This window comes from Hirundo rustica, chromosome 3 (genome assembly GCF_015227805.2).
Source record: "Hirundo rustica isolate bHirRus1 chromosome 3, bHirRus1.pri.v3, whole genome shotgun sequence".
Lineage (NCBI taxonomy): Eukaryota > Metazoa > Chordata > Aves > Passeriformes > Hirundinidae > Hirundo > Hirundo rustica.
Window position 1 is genome coordinate 31,291,294 of NC_053452.1, and position 18,714 is coordinate 31,310,007.

The 18,714-nt window shown below is 40.7% G+C and overlaps 1 protein-coding gene across 2 annotated transcripts in view; it reads right to left on the reverse strand.

Annotated features, from left to right (window-relative positions):
* Window positions 1–18,714, reverse strand: part of GLP1R (glucagon like peptide 1 receptor) — an 84,165-nt gene that overhangs the window by 4,968 nt on the left and 60,483 nt on the right. For both annotated transcript variants that reach the window (XM_040059928.2, XM_040059929.1), the window contains 5 exons: window positions 11,310–11,370; window positions 7,191–7,260; window positions 6,418–6,506; window positions 3,724–3,862; window positions 2,846–2,887 (listed from right to left, as the gene is read on the reverse strand). In XM_040059928.2, coding sequence (XP_039915862.1) covers window positions 2,846–2,887; window positions 3,724–3,862; window positions 6,418–6,506; window positions 7,191–7,260; window positions 11,310–11,370 — 401 coding nt within the window. The remainder of the gene's footprint in view (window positions 1–2,845; window positions 2,888–3,723; window positions 3,863–6,417; window positions 6,507–7,190; window positions 7,261–11,309; window positions 11,371–18,714) is intronic.

The following is an 18,714-nucleotide window of genomic DNA, read 5'->3' on the forward strand; positions in this document are numbered from 1 at the left end:
TTGCACAGTGCCGAGGCCTTTTCAGCCTCTCATCCTACCCTGACAGCAGGCAGGCAGGAGATGTGCAAGCTGGGAGGATACCTGCCTGCCAGTGGAAAGTAGTAAATGAATTCCATGTTTTGCTTTGCTTTATCTATTAAATTGTCTTTATCTCAACCCAAGAGTTTTCTTACTTTTATTCTTTCAATTGTCTTCCCCATCCCACCAAAGTGGAGTGAGCAAGTGGCTGCACAGTGCCTAGTTGCTGTCTGAGGTTAAACCATGACCTGAGAAAGGGGGAAAAAAATTATGTAGGGTATTTTAAAAGAGAAAAGAAAGAGGTTGGAGAACTGGAAAAAATGGTCATAGATGTTAAAGCTAGAGAAGATCTCTCACAGAAAGCTCTTGACTGAGCTTTATGCAGCTAATGGGGAAGGAAGTTGACAGTGTGGCAATGAATCTGGAACCTAATTATAAAAAAGCACTGAATTTTGGCAAAAAGAATCTCAGCAAGTGATAGTGAAAGGAAAGTAGGTCTAAAATGGGACGGAATTGAGCTGATCGAAGAGTTTAACTAATAGTCTGTATAGAGATTGAAAAGAAATTAAAAGCAAAAGGGAGGAGTGGGCAGTATTTCAAGAACTCAGGAGTCCTGGCATCAGGACAAATTCTTTAAAGAAGAAGAGACTGAATCGTACTTTCATTGTGACAAGAAGGCAAAAAGGAGAACCAAGGCTACAGAGAATGAAATCTGAACTATCTTCAACTAAGTGGTGGAAAATGGCAGCATCTCTGGGGGTTAAAATATTTATTATAGAAAGCAGCATTAACAGCAGAAAAACTGGTTATATTAAGGCCTAGCTCATTTTGCAAAGAACATTGGTGTTAAAAGGCAATCTCATGAGACCCTACTGTTGGTTTCAGAGCAAGTTCAGAGAAAATCCAAAATCTTTCAGGCAAAGAAATATGAACTAATATGAAATAAGACTGAAATATGAAAAAATCTGGGTTTTTTTTCAGAAGTAGGTATTAGAAAAGGACATTAATATCACTTCTATCTTCATTTCTACTATTGATCTGGGCACCAGGACTTGCAAAGAACTTTCAGTCTGTATGGCTAAGGAAAAAGAAAAAGAGTCAATGAGTCACTGACAAAAACAAAATGTAGACCACACTGCAAACAAGGATAGTCTTTGGACACATACAGTGTGTCAGAAGTCAGTTTCTCTTTTAACTTAGGAAAAGAATTCTTGTATAGTTTAGAACAGACTTTACTTAATCAAACACTTTACAAAGATTTCTTTTTTTTTTTTTTTTAATGGACGCTGATGACAGGGCTTGACAAAATCCTACTCCCCTCTTTGAACAAGAGTTGGAACAAACAAACTAATTCATCCCAGACTGTCAGTGAAGCTGAACTCATCACGTTTAGATTTTATGAACTACATTACAAAGGCAAGAGAATCATAGTGGCAAGAGAATCATAGTAACAAGAGTCTGGGAGCATTTCTTAGAAACATAGTTAGGTTATTACACAGTAAGCTCCCTCAAATGAAACAATGCCTGTTTGAGGGCTTGTAATAAAGATTGGATTATGATGTAACTTTGCCCTTATTTCATGTGAAGGAAGTTACTGAGCCTTACACAAGAGGCCTGGCTGCAGCTGCACAAGGGATGCATGAGCAAATGCATCAAAAGATGCAGTGAATCAAAGGAAATACGTGATCCACCAGCAGACGGTGCTGCATCTCAGGATTGAAGTACACCTGTAAAGCCATACAAGGAATTTGAAACAAATATTCTCTGACTCATTCAGCAAACTACATTCATTCCCAATAGCGAAGCCTGCTGCTACTCACCTCTGATTTTGGTAAGCATTTGGTAATCTAATTAATAGATTCACTTCAATAAAATCTTACCCACAACCTACAGAAGTGAGCAGACTCCTGCAAGGCTTAATTCAGGATGCCTGCTGCTTTTCTGTTAACTCCAGCCTGGTCATAATGACACAAGCAGCCCATTTTTCTTCTGATTCCAATTCCTTGATGAGGCCTGTCTCTCAATAAGCGATCTTGAATTCCCATGTCATCATTAAAAGTAGATTTGTTGTGAGTGTAAAACATATTGATGTGCATTTAATTTAATAATGTGGTGACTAAATGAGTAGTGTTTGCTTCCTTTACAAACCTGGCTGCTGAATGAGTGAATAAATAATAATCACTTAGAAGGTAACAAAAGAGATTCCTGCAATACTGAAACAGAACAATACCCTTTCCCACAACAGGGCTGGGATTCAGCAAAAGCCACAAAAGATAGTACTTGAAATCAATTCAAAGCCAAAGGTACGTTTCTTCTGGGTCTGTGAGTTCACCACTCTGTGAAGTTCAGTTTTAATGAGAGAGTGATAATGCCTTCAAGCAGCTGGGCCACAGGGAAACCAAATGAAACCAAACTGTACAGCAACAGCTACAAGAATTCTCCAACTTCACCAGCAAGCTGATCTGAGTTCATAGAATAAAATGGTCTCCACTCCCACATTCACAAAAACAAGCAAATAAGAAGCACTATAAGACAGATTAAGAACAGCTGTAATTCTTAATTTAAAAATCCACCAGTGCAAGCTACATAATTGGAAGCAAGACTGTGAGATTCCACATCTACAAATAGCGACCGTAAATTATACTGCCTGAATTCTTTCCAAACACATTTGTCTGATGCGTTATCCCACAGAGCTTTGCAGGGAAGGATCTGTAAAAAAAAAAAACTCCTGAACAAGGACAATTTAGCAGTTCAAGACCATTTTCAATTTCCTTTTCCTATAGTGTATGCTGATAAGGCAAATTGGAACAAGTAGTATCTCTCTTACCTCATTATTGATGAAACAGTACAGAATTGCAACCATCAGCCCCTGAAATCAACAAAAACCAGAACAGTGAGCAGAGCAGTTTCCTCACATTCCCAAACTCAGTTGCAGGGGGCTAGAGCCTCCACACTGACATATCTCTGATGAGACTGAAAGGTGGAGAATCCTTAGTCCCTGTCAACTCTGATGGCAGAGCAGAGGTTTGACCAAATTATGTCTCAAAGCTCATGATCTTAGGAAAAAGGAGTTGTTGTTTTCTTCTATCTGTTGTTTTTGTCTAGTGATTTCTTTCTCTTTCTTCCTTACAAAGCAAAGGTTTCAAGCCTTAAACACTTCATAAGTGAGTAATTCACAGCAGTCTTAAATACAGCTCTGTGGTTGATAAACAGGGAATGAGTGTGCAGGGAAACAGAATAATGATTTCTTTACACAAGGAGACTCATTTGAAATGGTAAAAAGGCAACAGTTAAAAATCACAATAAGCCTATGCCCTCCTCACACACAGTTACAGCGGGAGACAGCTACCTCTCCCAGCACAGATTTTCCAAGGAGTATCAGAAACACTGGAAAAAGCACAAAATGTGCTTTCAGCAATGCCACTGTACAATTACAGGAAATCACAGACAATTTTGTTATTGCCCTGAGGTGAACCATAGGAAGTAAATATTAACACGTGGACAGGAATTCCATCTTATTGTAGTAAAGTTGGCTGTTAAAAATTAGTCCTTACACTTTCCCTTCTACTGTCATAATCCTGTAACATCCAGTGCTAAACTGAGAAAAATAAGCAACAGGGAGAATGCAATGAATGAAAGAGAAAGCAAGTCCCCAGATAGGAATTAAAAAATATCTGAAGCCCATGGGCACACTGTGAGCGCTACCTGGAATGAAGCAAAGGAGAGCTCAGTGAAAAGCTTCACAAAGCGCAGCATCCCTCTGGCATGCTCGTCAGTAATAAAGGCAAAGATGACCTCATGGGTCCCCAGCAGTGGGATCAGAGTCAGCGTAGACTTGGCCAGCCTAAGATCACAAAGAAATTAAAAAAACAATGACACTGAATAGACCATTGTTGATCTAAATGATCACTGGGAGTCACTGTTTCTACATTCTGTTTCTGACAGTTTCAACTTTGATAAGCTGCTGCACCACTTTGTGAGACAGGGTCCTCCTCCAGAGGCTGCAGGATAAAAACCTCCTCAAAATAACCTTAGTAAGCTCCTGCAAATTTTAATCTCCTCCACCACTTCACTGCAGACCATTTATTGGTGAGAGCAAAGCCCCATATCCCGCTACTGGCTAGATTTCACCTGGAAAATCTTCCAAGCTTGCTAAGAAGCCATGTGCTTTCTTGTACCTGTGACATCTTTCCTCTGAATTATTTTCTCCACCTATAATTGGGAAAGACAACCAAAACCTACCTTCCTGATGACCTGAAAGGCATAATTTATCAATACTGGAATCTTTAAAAAACATCTTAGCAAAGGGAAGAGTTCTTGATATTCCTTCCCACCTCTGGTGCTTTAAATCTTCTAAACATTGTAACTATCTGTAACCACAGAACACTTTGTCAAAGCAATCAAACTGTCTTGAAATGAGTGATGGCAAGTTCAAAGACACAGCTAGCAAAGGATGAAAGACAAACCAGTCTGAAATAATTATTCTTCACTTGGGAGAGAGTTCAAGGTACACAAGCACAAGAAAAAATCCACAAGAATGATCCTTAATTCTCTTTTGACAGACATGCCAGGCACCCAACAGGTTAGTGAAAGATCCCTGGGGATCATGAGGGAGCTTCCTAGGCCACAGAACTTACCAACATCTCACAACAACCTGTCTTCAGACAAGTCAGTAGATGCAAAATCACTCAATTAGCAGGGCTGTCAGACCTTTGTAGATTTTGTGTGCCTGAGGGCTATTGGCTGCTATTCTGAATCATGTAACCATTGTGGTTGGAAGGCTCCTCTGGAAGTCTCTAGCCCAACTCCAGTTCACAGCAGGTTACTCAAGGCTGTGTCCAGCCAAGTTTTGAGTATATCCAAGGTCCTCCAAAAGCCCCTCTGGGCCTCTCTTCCAACATCAGACCACTGTGACTATTAATTTATTTTCACCTGACATGCAAAGGGAATTTATCTTGCTATAACTTGTGACTTCTGTCCTTGTCCTTTCACTGTGACCCTCTGAAAAGACTATTCTCTGTATAAGTGGGCTTGGAATCAAAGCCTCCAGCTCAGACACGTCTTCATCTTTGCTTTGAACTTTCAAGACGTATTAGTATTTCCAAAACTTCATGTGAGGCAAAGAAGGTAGGTAACATACACAGCAACTCTACTCTGATAAGAATGCACCAAAATACATAATAAACTGTCTAGTTTAGAAGGCTGCAGCATCGAAATATCCAATGTCAAAGCAGCTGAGTCCAGTGCCAGCAGCGGCCCAGATACCACAGGATGTAGCTCCACACGTTAAGAGCTAACTTGTTATTCTTACATTGTTTTTTAGACTGCGATACAAAAGTCAAAATGCAGACATGAAGGATGCAACCATGAATCTTAGCAAGGTGATTAAATAACAGGAAGAATACAGGCATGGACAGACTGAAGCCTGCAAACCAAAAATTGAACATTCTGTGACAGCCCCGACATTTCTCTTGAAACATCTCCTGTATTCAAGATTGAAAGTTTGTCCCAATAACAGCTGTCAAGAAGAACAAGGAGCAAAACTCAAAATTATCCCATCTTGTCTTCCTTGAAGTGAAAACTTCTATTTCTATCAATTAATATTATTTTGTTCAAATTAGAATAAGATAGGATACTTCAGCTGGGAGGAACCTACGACAACCACCTGCTCAAAACTTAAAAGCACATTTTTAATGGCACCATCCAAATGCCTCAAACACTGAGAGTCCTGGGGTACTGACCACCTCTCTAGGAAGCCTGTTTCAGGGTTTTCCCATTCTCTCAGTAAAAAAATGCTTCCTAATGTCCAATCTAAACCCCCTCCCAGAGCAGCTTTGAACCATTCCCACACATCCCATTCCTGGATACCAGGGCGAAGAGCTCAGCAACTCCCTCTCCACTTCTACCCTCAGGGGCCTGTAGAAGGCTATAAGGTCATCTCTCAGAGCCCTTTGCTCCAAACTAAACAAGTCAGAAGTCCTCAGCCACTCCTCACAGGACCTTCCTTCCAGCCCTTACACCAGGTTTTCTGCCTTGAAATCACTGCCTTGAAATCACTCTGGGTGATTTCAAGGATGCTAACATTCAGTAAATGGCATATGCTGCAAGTATTTTAAAAATATCTGCTTAATTAATATTCATCCAGTCTAATGGAAGACTATAAAGTGACAGACATCAAGCCTTCTGTTTATAACACAGGTGAAATACCTGCCCTGGCTTCACTAGACTTTTCTGGAGACTGACTACCCAAGCAGTTACACCGATGTGTGACACCACACTTGTGCCTTACTCAAGGGCTGTGCTCTTTAACCACCTTTGTTGACCCACTTTCTTCATGTATGTCCTTGTCTATTTTTATTCTGATGAGCATGCAAAGTATCAGACTACCTTAAGACATACCTGCATTTTATGTCAGTTTTACACATCAAATTAGCCTGCAGTTTGGAGATGATGATGCATATAACTCTGATGAAGATGAGGAAATTCACCTGGAGAAAGAAGAATTTATACCACCATCAATAAAAACATGTGCATAAGTAATCAAAAACCCTGGTTTCTGTATGCATGTGTAGGTCTGTGTGCATCCTGATACCCAGCAGCTGCAGAATTTACCATGGAACTCAACTCCTTGCCAAAGAATTGTGGTCAAAATGTGAATGCACAAGCCACCCTTGAAAACACAGGCCCTTCATTATGCAAAGCAGGGGACCCTACTTACTGTCTGGGGAGTGAGACACAGTGAAGGTGTGGGTTGGCACATTTGCCTTGTCTGGAGGTCTGAGCCTGACACAGTACTGTGCCTGCAGAACATTTCTACACAATGCCACACATTTTGCAGCTCTTTTGTAGCCCAGGATCTGAAATAGTAACTGGTGCCCCTGAACTACCTTCCTGCTCAGTTAATGGGACTGCTGCAGCATGCTGTTCTGTTATCATGTCCTGCCACTACAACACGACAGCTTGTGGCCAAATAAAAAAACAAAATGCTAGTCTGGAATTTCAGTGACAGAAACCAATTTGGCTTCATAAAATCACATTTCTGAATGAAAATGTCAACAGCTTCAAGGGTTATCAGCCCTTGGACATGCACAATGGCCACGTGTGCATCTTTGTACCATATCGTGCTGTTCCCAGGGAAATCTGCCATCTCACAGCACACATCTCAGACTCACCCCGATGGCGATGAGAATGGGCAGTCTGATGATCAGCCAGTAATTCATGTTATAGTTTCTGGTCCAGCAACTAGTAGGAGGACAAAAGGGAGATGAAGGAAAAGTTTCAGTTCATTACTAAAATCTCTTGCTTTTCATTCTGTTCCAGCAATGCAGATGGAAAACAAGGACTAGATAGTAGGAAAGCACATCATGCTGACATGGAAACAGATGCAGCTACTCCTTAGAAACACTGAATGCTTTGTACTATTGAGCTATCATAATCCAACTGAACACTACTCACCGGCCTTTCTTGCCCACTAATGGCTAGCTCTCCTCCACAATTTGCTATGAATTATCATCCATTAATTGTGAAGATTTACTCCATTAAAACCAAGGTCAAATTTGTCATCTGGCTGAAAGGAGAAGGGGGGGAATCTGTTTGAGTCTGATCTTTCCGCTTTCATTCTTAGCTTCCTCATCCTGCACTATTTTTTATTATTCCTCAGTCTCCAATGTCAGTTCTAATTGCTTGTTAGTTCTTTATCCCATTACTTACCATCATTATTCTCATATCAATATTGAGATCAGTCATCTATTTTATCTGTCCTTCTTTTCAAAAAGTAGTTACTAATTTCAACCAAGGGAAAGCAACTGCAGCTGCAAACTCCAGCTCCTTCAATTCATATGCTCAAGGTTTCAGGCCCACTGGGAGTTTTAAAAATTATAAACAAGTAAAATCAAAAATGGGAGCAACAGTTCCTAACTTTTGCTGACCTGAGCCCTCTGCTAATTAAGTAGCATGCTAAAGCAATATAGTACTTCATTTTCCACAGGAGTTTCATTTTAGCTTTTAGAATTCCTGTCTCATTGAGCAATACGGGGAGAAAAATGACAAGAAAAGTCATGGCACCCACAGTTTGGGATCACTGGTCTGAAGTGAACCTCAAACTGAGGGTTTAGGTTCCTTTCCTCTGGCCACAGCCAGCCACCACCACTGTCTGATGGGCCATGTCTGTGTAGGACGGCCCAGATTTTAGGGCAGTGCTCAGGTGCAACTTCGCTTGTCGCCGCAGTGACAGCATTCTTAATACTTCTACGAAATAACTTTGTTAGCCTCCTGCTCAGCATTACTCACACTTTTACCAGTAAAGCCAGCAGGTTTCTGAGCTACACAGGCTGGGAAAAAAACTAGGAAACAGCACTACATAAAACACAGGTTGCTCTTCATCTCCAAATCTGTTCTGCCAAAACATACATATGCACAATTTTCCCTAAGGCTTCTTAACAGAATTTCAGCTTGGGTGATGCTGGTGGAGCTGAAACTCTCCCCAGCCTTGTAGTGGGACAGTCTAAGAGAAAAAAGCAAACCATGCAGGACCTGGGAGGGATCCGTGCTACAAGTACACACCCACAGGTGCTCACTTACGACAGGGGAAAGCATAGCAGCTTGGCTGTGGCAATTCCACGTTCCCTTGCAGGGACTGCAAGTCCGAGAATGGCTTGGGATATTGTTTTTCCTTCAATTTCAGTTTAATGTGTGCAAAAAGCACATTATTGCCACCAGCAGCTCTACAGCCCTCAATTCAATTGCATTTTGGTATTGGACAAAAAAGGTGTGCAGACCGTGTGCAGTCAGTGTACCTGAGCCAGAATCTGAGTTACAGAACTTCTTAACTGGTACACGTGACTGGGAGCCAGCTTCATGGAACCTTTGAAATTAATTTTACTAGAACACCTCAAGACTGATGGGATAATAGGCATAGCTGGAAGTGGAGTTCTAATTTTCTCACTAGCTGCAGTAGGTGCAGAGGCAATTAAAGAACTTCTTTATAATAACAGAGGCTGAGAAACAATTCTTTACATTAACTCTGCTACACTTCTGTGTTAATTTGCTTCCTGTGGCACACATCAGTTTTAGCTAGCTTTAAATTTATACAAATATGTGCAATAAAAAAAACATTACAGGTCAATTAAGGTGTCATGGCTATTGAAGCATGCAGAAAATTAAACTGGCAGATCTCTACGTTATTTCTTGCCCATCTGTGCTTTCTGTGATTGCCACACTGATAAATACACCAATATCTATTAATGCTTGGGATCTATCCCTACAGTTTGCTTGGCACCTCTCAGAAGATGCTTGGCAACTAATAGCCTCAGAGCCATCAATGGAGAATTTTTCCAGTGAAAAACATGCAAGTGGGATGTTTCTGTTTTTGCTTATCAATCCAGTATTCTCCTTCTAAAAGTGAAAACATTGAATTTTTACCTTGAACGGCTACAAGGAATGTAGCAGTTGGGGGGGGGGGGGAGTAATTTAAGGCTGACTGTTTTGCTCCCATACTTAATTGCAGACAGAAGCAAAATCGTGTAAGTATCAGCTTTTTAGGCACAGTCTAATAACTAAGAAGACCAGCTTGCGTCTAATTGTATTTGTAATCTAGATAAAATATTTTTGAATAGCTCACTTTTTAAAACACTAACTTTATACTTGCACATGTAAGGAAAGAAGAAGCCAGTGTGCAACCAACCGAGTCTTACAGGCTTCAGTCCTTTACTCAAATGGCTACGTTCACAGGCCTCAGATTCCTAGCCCTGATCACATTTATTTCCAGTTATTCTTCATAGCCAGGGAAGTAGTTAAATAACAAATGAAATTTACAGCCTACTGCACGGTGACAGAGCTATGGCAAACAGCATGAAAGATATCCCTTGCTGCTCCAGCAAATGCCTGCCCAAGGCACAGAAATCTTGCCTTTAGAGCAGCTGCTGCACGTGGTTATTTATTGCTGTATTTTACAAATATTTAGACAAGATTTAGAAAATTCAATAATGTGCAAAATTGCCCCTTTTAAGGTCTGCTGAAGGCAGTGAGTGACAGTTTTCCTTAATAGAAAATATAAATCAGCTCTGAGCACCGCATAATGTGGGAGGCTCAGCATGAGCACTTTGAATACATTTTCTACATCAATGGGAAGATATGGCCATGGAATGTTGCCTGTTCAGAGGCTGCATGGTCTCTACACCTATTCTGATAATTTCAACAAAACTTGCAGTACATCAGTATAGCCACAATCTTGTTACAGAATATCATCAAGTCAACCTTGAAAAGGAAAGTCATAAGCCAGAAAAGGCAGCTTTGACTGAACTGGTTCAGTACTATAAGGAACACACACACAAAAAAAAAGCTGGTCCTTAATACTCAGAGACACCAGAAGACAGTTTGGATGTGGGTCTGACTAAACTGAATTTTCATATTGCAGCATCCCTCCAGCAATAAGGGGGGAAAAAAAAATAATAATAAAAAAAAGGATCCTCTACGAAAGTTTTGGCTGGGTAGTTTGGAAACTAAGAGGAAAAATCCATTAAATAATAAATTTAAAATAAAAATGAAAGAGCATAGAGTTCTTTTCACAAAGAAAGCTACCCAAATATTTCTAGGCAGACACTATGTCTCTAAAAAGAGTCTTCCCTCACTTTAAAAAAAAAAACAAAAAACCAAAATCAACAAGCTACAATGCTATTTGGTACATATAACATATACAAAGGCAATTTTTTTCAGAACAGCCACCATGCTAAAAATAGATAAAAAGTATTTTGCGTTTTACAGTGGTCTTGTGCATGACACAGTTGACTTCAGCAAGAACTAACGTAAGCAGAGAGAATGTGCCTTTATTTTAAGAAAATCTAAATAATTGGAACTTAAGAAAAGGCAAGCACTTCTCTGCTGCTAGGCATAGGCTAATCACTACAAATCCAGGCAGAATCCTGTGGGAGGTTGCTGTCTTCCTCTGAAACCACTGTAAATGCTACTGCCAAAGGCACAGTATCAGGAGTGGTCTTGGTTGGGTGGGATGACCGCTTATTGTTGATACTGTAAGTACAGGAAAACAAAACATACCTTTCCTTGACCTGCAAAAGAACAGATTCATTCAGACATGCAGAAAACTCTGATCAGAAAAAAACCCATATGCTACTTTCTGAAATGTCATGCAAGACCTTCAGACAAAACAGAAGCAATTATGTGAGATTTCAGCACATTGCCAAAGCAAACCACAACGAACAGAAAGCAAACAGTGACCTGCTGGTGCACACATACAGCACAAACGAGATAGCTATAAAAATCGGAACTAAACCAACCCCTCATCTTCATAAAGGTACTTGACAGTTCCCCAGAGGATAACAAACAGCATTGGCACACCTGAAAAGAGAGGAGACAAGGCTGACATTGACACCGAGACTGGGAAAAGCAGAGAACAAAACCTCCTTCTGCCCCCATCCCCCTGCAATAATGATGAACAGCACAATTAACTGGTGTCAGGGTTGCAGCTCCTATCCAACACAGATTGCCATGAACTGGGCGCCCACCTAGCTCTCAACAGGCATGAAAAATAAACACCACAAGTGCTCCGTAACAGGCATTCACCACTTCTTCTGTGGATATTTTCGCAGACAGCCCAAGGGAATTAAGTTTTTGGAAACTCTACTAGCCTCTGTACTCACGCTAGAGAAGGGTGCAGTGTGTACCGACCAGAACCTTTGTGCCCCAAATTTCTGCTTATGGGTCACCTACACTGTATTCAAGCAGGACCAAGTTCAGGCTGTCTGTTGGTGTGGAGGCTGGAGCACCCCAACCCCACACGGTCCCCATGGCAGAGGGAGTGTGGGCACACCCAGCAAGTGTCCTCCCCCACAGAGAAGTCCCAGCTCTGGCTGTGGTACTGGCGTGGACTTGAGTGGCTGCAGCAAAGACAGCGGATGAAGGTGGCAGTGAGGAGAGGCTTGGCCCCACCCTCACCTGACAGTGCATGGGCTACGGCTGCTCAGCTCATCTGGGGTGTAAAGGGCAGTGAGATGAGCCAAATAAGCTGGCACTCATTACCTATTTTATGATGTCAAAGGCTCTCTAATTAACCTCTTTCATTTTTAAAGAGCCTAGGTGATTAGAAGTAATTTTGAAGTGCATCTACCAACTGATACTCAGAACAGAGAATGATAAAAATGCACACAAGGAAGGGAAAGCAGGTTGTGACTCAAAAGGCAGGGTGAGGAATTTCTGCTTAAGGATAGATCAAGGTGGTGTAATTCCTCCTTGGACAGTGTTTGATGCAGCATGGGCATTGTATAGAAAGAGCAACATTCGGTGCACTTTGTTACTTTATTCTTAGGAACCAGTAAAGTAAGGGACTGTAAGAACATCAGGCTGCAGTAGTAAGTTCTGCACAGGGCAAATCCACAGTTCATGGCAGCAGAAGCCACAGGGAAATCGGTGATCTCCCAGTCTGAATACCTCAAGCAGTATCTTCATTACGTATTATCAGTAAAAAACCCTTCATTTTTGTTATACTGTAGAATTTATCTGCTATCAAAACAGCTAAATACTACAGACACAGAATAATAATATTCTCCTTCATCAGTTAACTAAGAAAAAAAAATTAAGAAAACAAAAAGCAGCAAGGAAAAAATACCAATAATTAAAATAATAGCAGACGTAATGAATTAAGTAGAGATTATTTGGGCAAATACCTACCATGTTCCATGGATTTACTTGATGCTGGGAATACAGAGTATTTTGGGACCAAAGCTATCAAAAACCTTATGCTGCCTTGATAGTCATATAAAGAGATTAAAACAGGCTCACTGCACATCACTTCCAAACCAAATGAGACTTTGATTCACAGAAACAAATTATAGGTTGAATTATTCCTTTCTTGACTTTGCTGAGCATGTAGACATCTTAATATGAAACTTACAGGACAAGACACAAACACTGAGAGCACAAATGCTTTATGTCAGGGGATGTATCATTTGATAGATCAAGTGATAACAATAATGACTTGTGGATATCTTGAGTCTTCTGGATACATCAGAAATCTCTTCATGTTTAATCAAATCACTTGACATTTGAATTGAGAACCTATTATTAATACTATATTTAAAAAGAGCCAAACTATAGGGAGGCTGATAGAATTGCATCAGCTCTGCAAATATTATACAAATTAACAGGCAGCAAGTATAAACCAACTTGTTCAGCATTCTCTGCCCACTCCCACTTGTGATGCATGCAGCTCGTGTCTTGGTATTGCAGCACCATCACTCACACTATTTTCCATGCTGGCAATGCACGTTTTAGTCTGAGACACCAAGACTTAACAGTACAATACCTGCATGAATTTGCACTGATGTTGAAACCTTACTGCGTGGATACTACCTGACCTGTGCCAAATTCATAAAGCCTTGTCCTGAGAAATGGATTGCTCTGGAAACTGGGACACAGTCTCAGCAGATGGGAATACATGCAGTTTTCCGAAGATCTAGAGAGGAGACTGCCCCAAGAACGTTCTCTAATTCACTTCAAGCCCGTGGAAGTCATTCCATCACAGCAAAAGAGCAAATCTGAAGCATCTCTGCAATAGCTCCAGTTTGCAAGGATCACCGAGACTCTCCAAAGACTAATTAACAATCTTGATACCAAATTAGCCAGCATTAATTGGCAGAAAACCATGTATTATTCTGGTTACTTCACTCAAGAAGCCAAGACAATTCTGTCTGGTTTGAGCAGGCAGTGGGAATAAACTGAATACAACTTATTGAATAAACACCATAGATGACTGTTTCATTAACAGAATCAGGGGTATTTCACCCCTGCTTCCAACATAACACTTTTGATGCACTTGAGTTTCAGTCTCACACTTCTTTCTCCTGCTACTGCTATTCAAAGTACATCAGATATCCAGGAAAAAAATGGCACTCATTTATAGGAGGCATTTATTTAAGGTGTTGGCTGAACTTTCTGATTTTCCTTTTTTTGTCATACAGAAAGCTCTGAGATGGATCTTTTCTGAGATTACCTGACCAGAGAAAAATCTCTGAATTCTGGAAATGGTAATGTCTACCTTTTCATTCTGTACTGGATCACTGCTGAAGATGCCAGAAAGTGCAACAGCCTGATCATGATGAATGCTGAGATCTTAATTCTTGCAGGTTGATAGCTGACCCAAAATCTTTGAACACTACATGGTGATTATGAAATCTGTCAAGTGTACTAAAAAATAAGTCTGCTGACAGCTCAGCTAATAAAGTTCAACTTCAAATGACTGTGCATCTGAATTATGGGCTGCAATAATAATATATATTATGGATGATGAGAAAGTAATGGAACTGCCAAATCAACATCCTAACACCCCACAGCATAAATAAGCAGCACAACCTACTTAGTTTCAGTCTAGCTTATATATTCTGCACCTGGTCAGGTGCCTGCATAGTAAGGAGAAAAAAAAAAAAAAAAAAAAAAAAAAAAAAAGCTGGAAAATAATTTTTCAGAATGGCAAAAGGATGGGGTAGGTAAGAGAACAAAAAGTTCAGAAAATCTGCGCAGGCTGACATTTTCAGAATGCTCCACTATCCCTCATGAGAGGGGCAAGAAATTCCTGCAGCTGCTAATGGAAGTTACCATGCCCTGATAGCAGCATGCAAAAATTAGTCTCTTCATTTAACAGGTCTGAGATATTCTGGTAACAGAAAAGAAAAGCTCGGGTTTGTTCTGGAGGCCACGGTGTCCCCATTAAAAGAGAGGTGTCACCAGTGGGTGCTATTCCATGCCACCATCCTTCCCTTACCTCCATGTGCAAGCAAGTTTCCATTCTTACAGACACACCTCATTTGTAGTTTGGATTGTACCTCACTTTACAGGGAGACAATTTCAGGAAAGACATATGAGGAGCAAGAGAGGCACTCCTCATCCTCACGTGCTGAGTAGAGATTCTTCCTGAAGCAGATTTGTCTCTGAAGGACCAGAGCACTGGCATCCTGCTGAAACCCTTCAAGAAGAATATACTCTGAACACAGCATTTTAGGGCTGTTTTCAGTATTTTAGCCGTAACTTGACATCCCTCACTTTCACGACAGATAAGTTCAACCTCTGAGAAAATCAGGCACATAAACCAGGACACTACTGCTGTCAGAACAAGTCCATTCTTCTTTCTCTCAGAAAGCACCCAAGATGCTCTGACATGATCAACCAACTGATGAAGGAATGCAAGAATGATGCCATGAGGAACTGAAAGAAATGATAACTAAATATGATTACATGCAAAAAGAGTAAAAGCACTGATGATGTGAGAAGAAAAGATGAAACTTTTTTTTTCTTCCTAAAAAGGGAAAAACATGTAAGAGTTTAATTTAGAAGTCATAAAGAGGATTAAAAGGAACTCCCGAACACACATTTCTTACCAAGATAAGAGTGGACACAAAATCTATTTTTGCATCCTTGTCTGAAGCAGAGTTTTCATTTAAAAATAGGAAAGTGGTCAGTGCAACGAATGCACCCCGTTGTTACAGTGAGTTCATACTGGGTTCTGAAGGAAGATTTCTTACTGGCTCTGTTCCAGTCGTATCTTCCTTGCAATCAGGATGTAGATTTTGATGCCCTAGCCAGGCTTGCTTCTTTTAATAGCTTCATTCCTCAAAGTATTCTTCCTTAGAGCAAGTTTGGATTGCCAAGGCTTGGAAGGAAGCAGATTATATTTTTTCTAATGGTGATTTTCATGCTGCAAGTGCAACTGGGTGTAAAATTACCACAGAAGCTCGGAGAATATTTAGCTGCTTATTAACATTTTCTTCTTAGTCTCTGGTGCTGAAAATGCTCTCCTGTCTGGACGCTGCTCAGAGTCACTGTGGGATGTTTCTCTTGTTTCCCCATCCATTCCTCCTCTCTACTCCTAAATGTGAAAAGATTCCTTTTCCACTAAAATCTGCTGATACAGCATCTTTACAGTACAAACTGCTCTTCTCCAGAGACGACTCATTACAGCACGGAGAGCTGAAAGTCAATGTCAGGCTCAGCAACTCCTGCTGTGAGTTCAGACAGGATGAACACTGGGCTGGTGTCCTGGACACTGATTCAGGCCAGTCTGCACATACTGAGAAACAAACAAAACAAAAAAGTAATGATCTTGATCTCTGTAGTTAGGTTTGGTTTTTTGTTTGTTTTTTTCCCCACCCCTTTCTTATAAATGTTTTTTCTTCTCTCTAGAAAGTGAGATTCATGGGCAAGGATTTCCCAAGCAAGCACCTGGTACCAGCAGTGTGTAGCAACAGATTTTCTCTTCTGCAAGTGCAAATGACTATGTGAATCAAAGGCTGTTGTAGCTGCAGCTGTGCTGACACCCAGAGTGAAGGAAACCTCTCACCTACCTGCACTTCCATTAGCCTATTAAAAATTCTGGGGTTTTGATGCTGCTGTTTCTGCCTTGTTTTTCTCTGCCAGGACTGAAAATGGAATATACAATTGTTTTTGCAGTAAAATATGTGCAACTGAAGGTTGACATAAACGTATGAAAGTTTGCTTTGACAAAGAAATAGAAGACATAAGCAAGACATATTCCACATAAAATGAAATAGAAAAACTTTAACACTGCCATCTCAAAGCCTAGTATGGCTTGAAATGTCAGCAAGGAAGGGGCCATTAGGAATACAGTTACCACACAATTAATAGGGAAGGTTTATAGAATCCTATCAAAATACATGATGTTAGTATAAATCGCTCCCAATTTATGAAACTACATTAGTTTTCATAGGTCTATCAAGATTTTATGACTTTTCTAGGTTTTGTAAAGTACAATAATGCAAGACAAACAGACTTTTTCCTTTATAAACACTTCAACAGCAAAGGGTAATTAGTCATTTGAACAGATAATAAAAGCACTACTGTCTAATAACTGACTTTAGAACTGACCTGATACTATCATATAGCAAAAATATATTTGGAATAGCTTGAAACAGCTGGTCTACTGTGGGCTGAATCTGACAGAGAAGGGAAAGAGAATCTTTAGTCATAGGCTTGCCAAGCCTGGGAAGAAGGCTTTAAACTGAAGTTACTGGGGAATGGGATCCTTAACCCACCCCACTCCTAACAGCAGGATGCCCGTGCCAGTACCTGCAGGGCTATGACCTCACTGGAATCACAGAGACATGGTGGGATGGCTCCTCACTGGACTGCTGGAACAGAATGCCATAGGCACTTCAGGAAGGCCAGGCAGGGGAGAGCAGGAGGGAGTGTCACCACACCAGTGGCACCTGGAATGCACGGAGTTCCACCCGGGGATGGATGAGGAGCTGACTAGGAGCTCATGGGTCCGGTTAAAGGGAGGACAGGGACAAGGGACATTCTAGGGGAGTCTGCTGTAGGCTGTAGGCTGACCAGGAAGTCCTTCTATAGGCAGACAGGAGCAGCCCCACAGCCACAGACCCCAGTCTGCCTGGGGACTTCAACCACTCAGATATCTGCAGGAGGGATAGCACAGCAGGGCATAAGCAATCCAGGAGTTTCCTGGAACACGTTGATGATAAATTCCTCCTCCAAGTGATAGAAGAGCAATGAGAAGAGGTGCCATGCTGGACCTTGTCCTCACCAACAAGGAGAAGCTGGTGGGAATGTGAAGCCCAAGGGCAGCCTTGGCTGTAGTGACCATGAAATGGTGAAATTCAAGAACCTTAGGGCACTAAGAAGGGTGCAAATCAAGCTCAGTACCCTGGGCTTCAGGAAAGCAGACTCTGGCATGTCTGAGAGTGATCACAATCTTCAGTTATAATTTTAAGAAATAACAGCTGGAAGTGACTTTGTTTCTGAGCAATACAAATGTGAAATTTTTATACATAAGCATTCATCAAGTGATGAGAAATGAACAAGTTAAAAATTTATTTGGTAAGAAACAATTCATTAATGGAACAAAGGGTCAGAGTATCAAATTGGCTCTGGCAATCAAACAAATATTTATTTTTTGCTCCAGCTTTATTTTTATAGTTGATTAACAATTCCAAAGAGCAGGACAACAACTGAAACAGGAACCTACTGTCACTCTGAAGCCTCAGCATTACACTGAGGCTATCAACACAGCTCAAAAATCATATTAAATAAAAAACTTCTGAGCACTGCATACAGTAGAAAGTCACCTGGTGAGGGACTTGAGCCAAAAAATGGAATCACCAATGAAGAAGCAGAAAGAAAGGGAGAAATCTTTGTATCTTTCCACTGTTTAGAGATGAAATTTATCTGGTATAACTAGTCTGGGAGCACTGAAATAGCAGATGCTTTTGCATTTGAAGGTGGAGAATCATTGGCAAGGTTTGCACACACATACACATAGGGAAGAGCAAGAAACTGTGTAGATAATGATTGAATGGCACAGACAGAGCTTTTCTAAGAAGCTTGGATGAAGCTCATGTATCTAGTGCCAAGTTCTTGCATTGCTGCTCATTTCCACAAATTCATCTAGAAATTCAATATAAAATAGCAAAGCCACCTTTGTAAATGAAGAACAAAACCAAAATAACATCATCTGTTTCAGCCTTCTGCATCTGCAGGAGACAAACTCTAAATAGAAGTGATTGAGACCAAGCAGCCTAACACTTTCCTATAAAATAACACAATGCCCTCAGGATTTTACTAGATATAATTTTGTTCTAATTTCTTTTCTATTTCCTTTCATGACCTCAGTCAGTGATTCAGAATAGCTCCCCCTCCCCTTTTTTTAAAATTAAATTG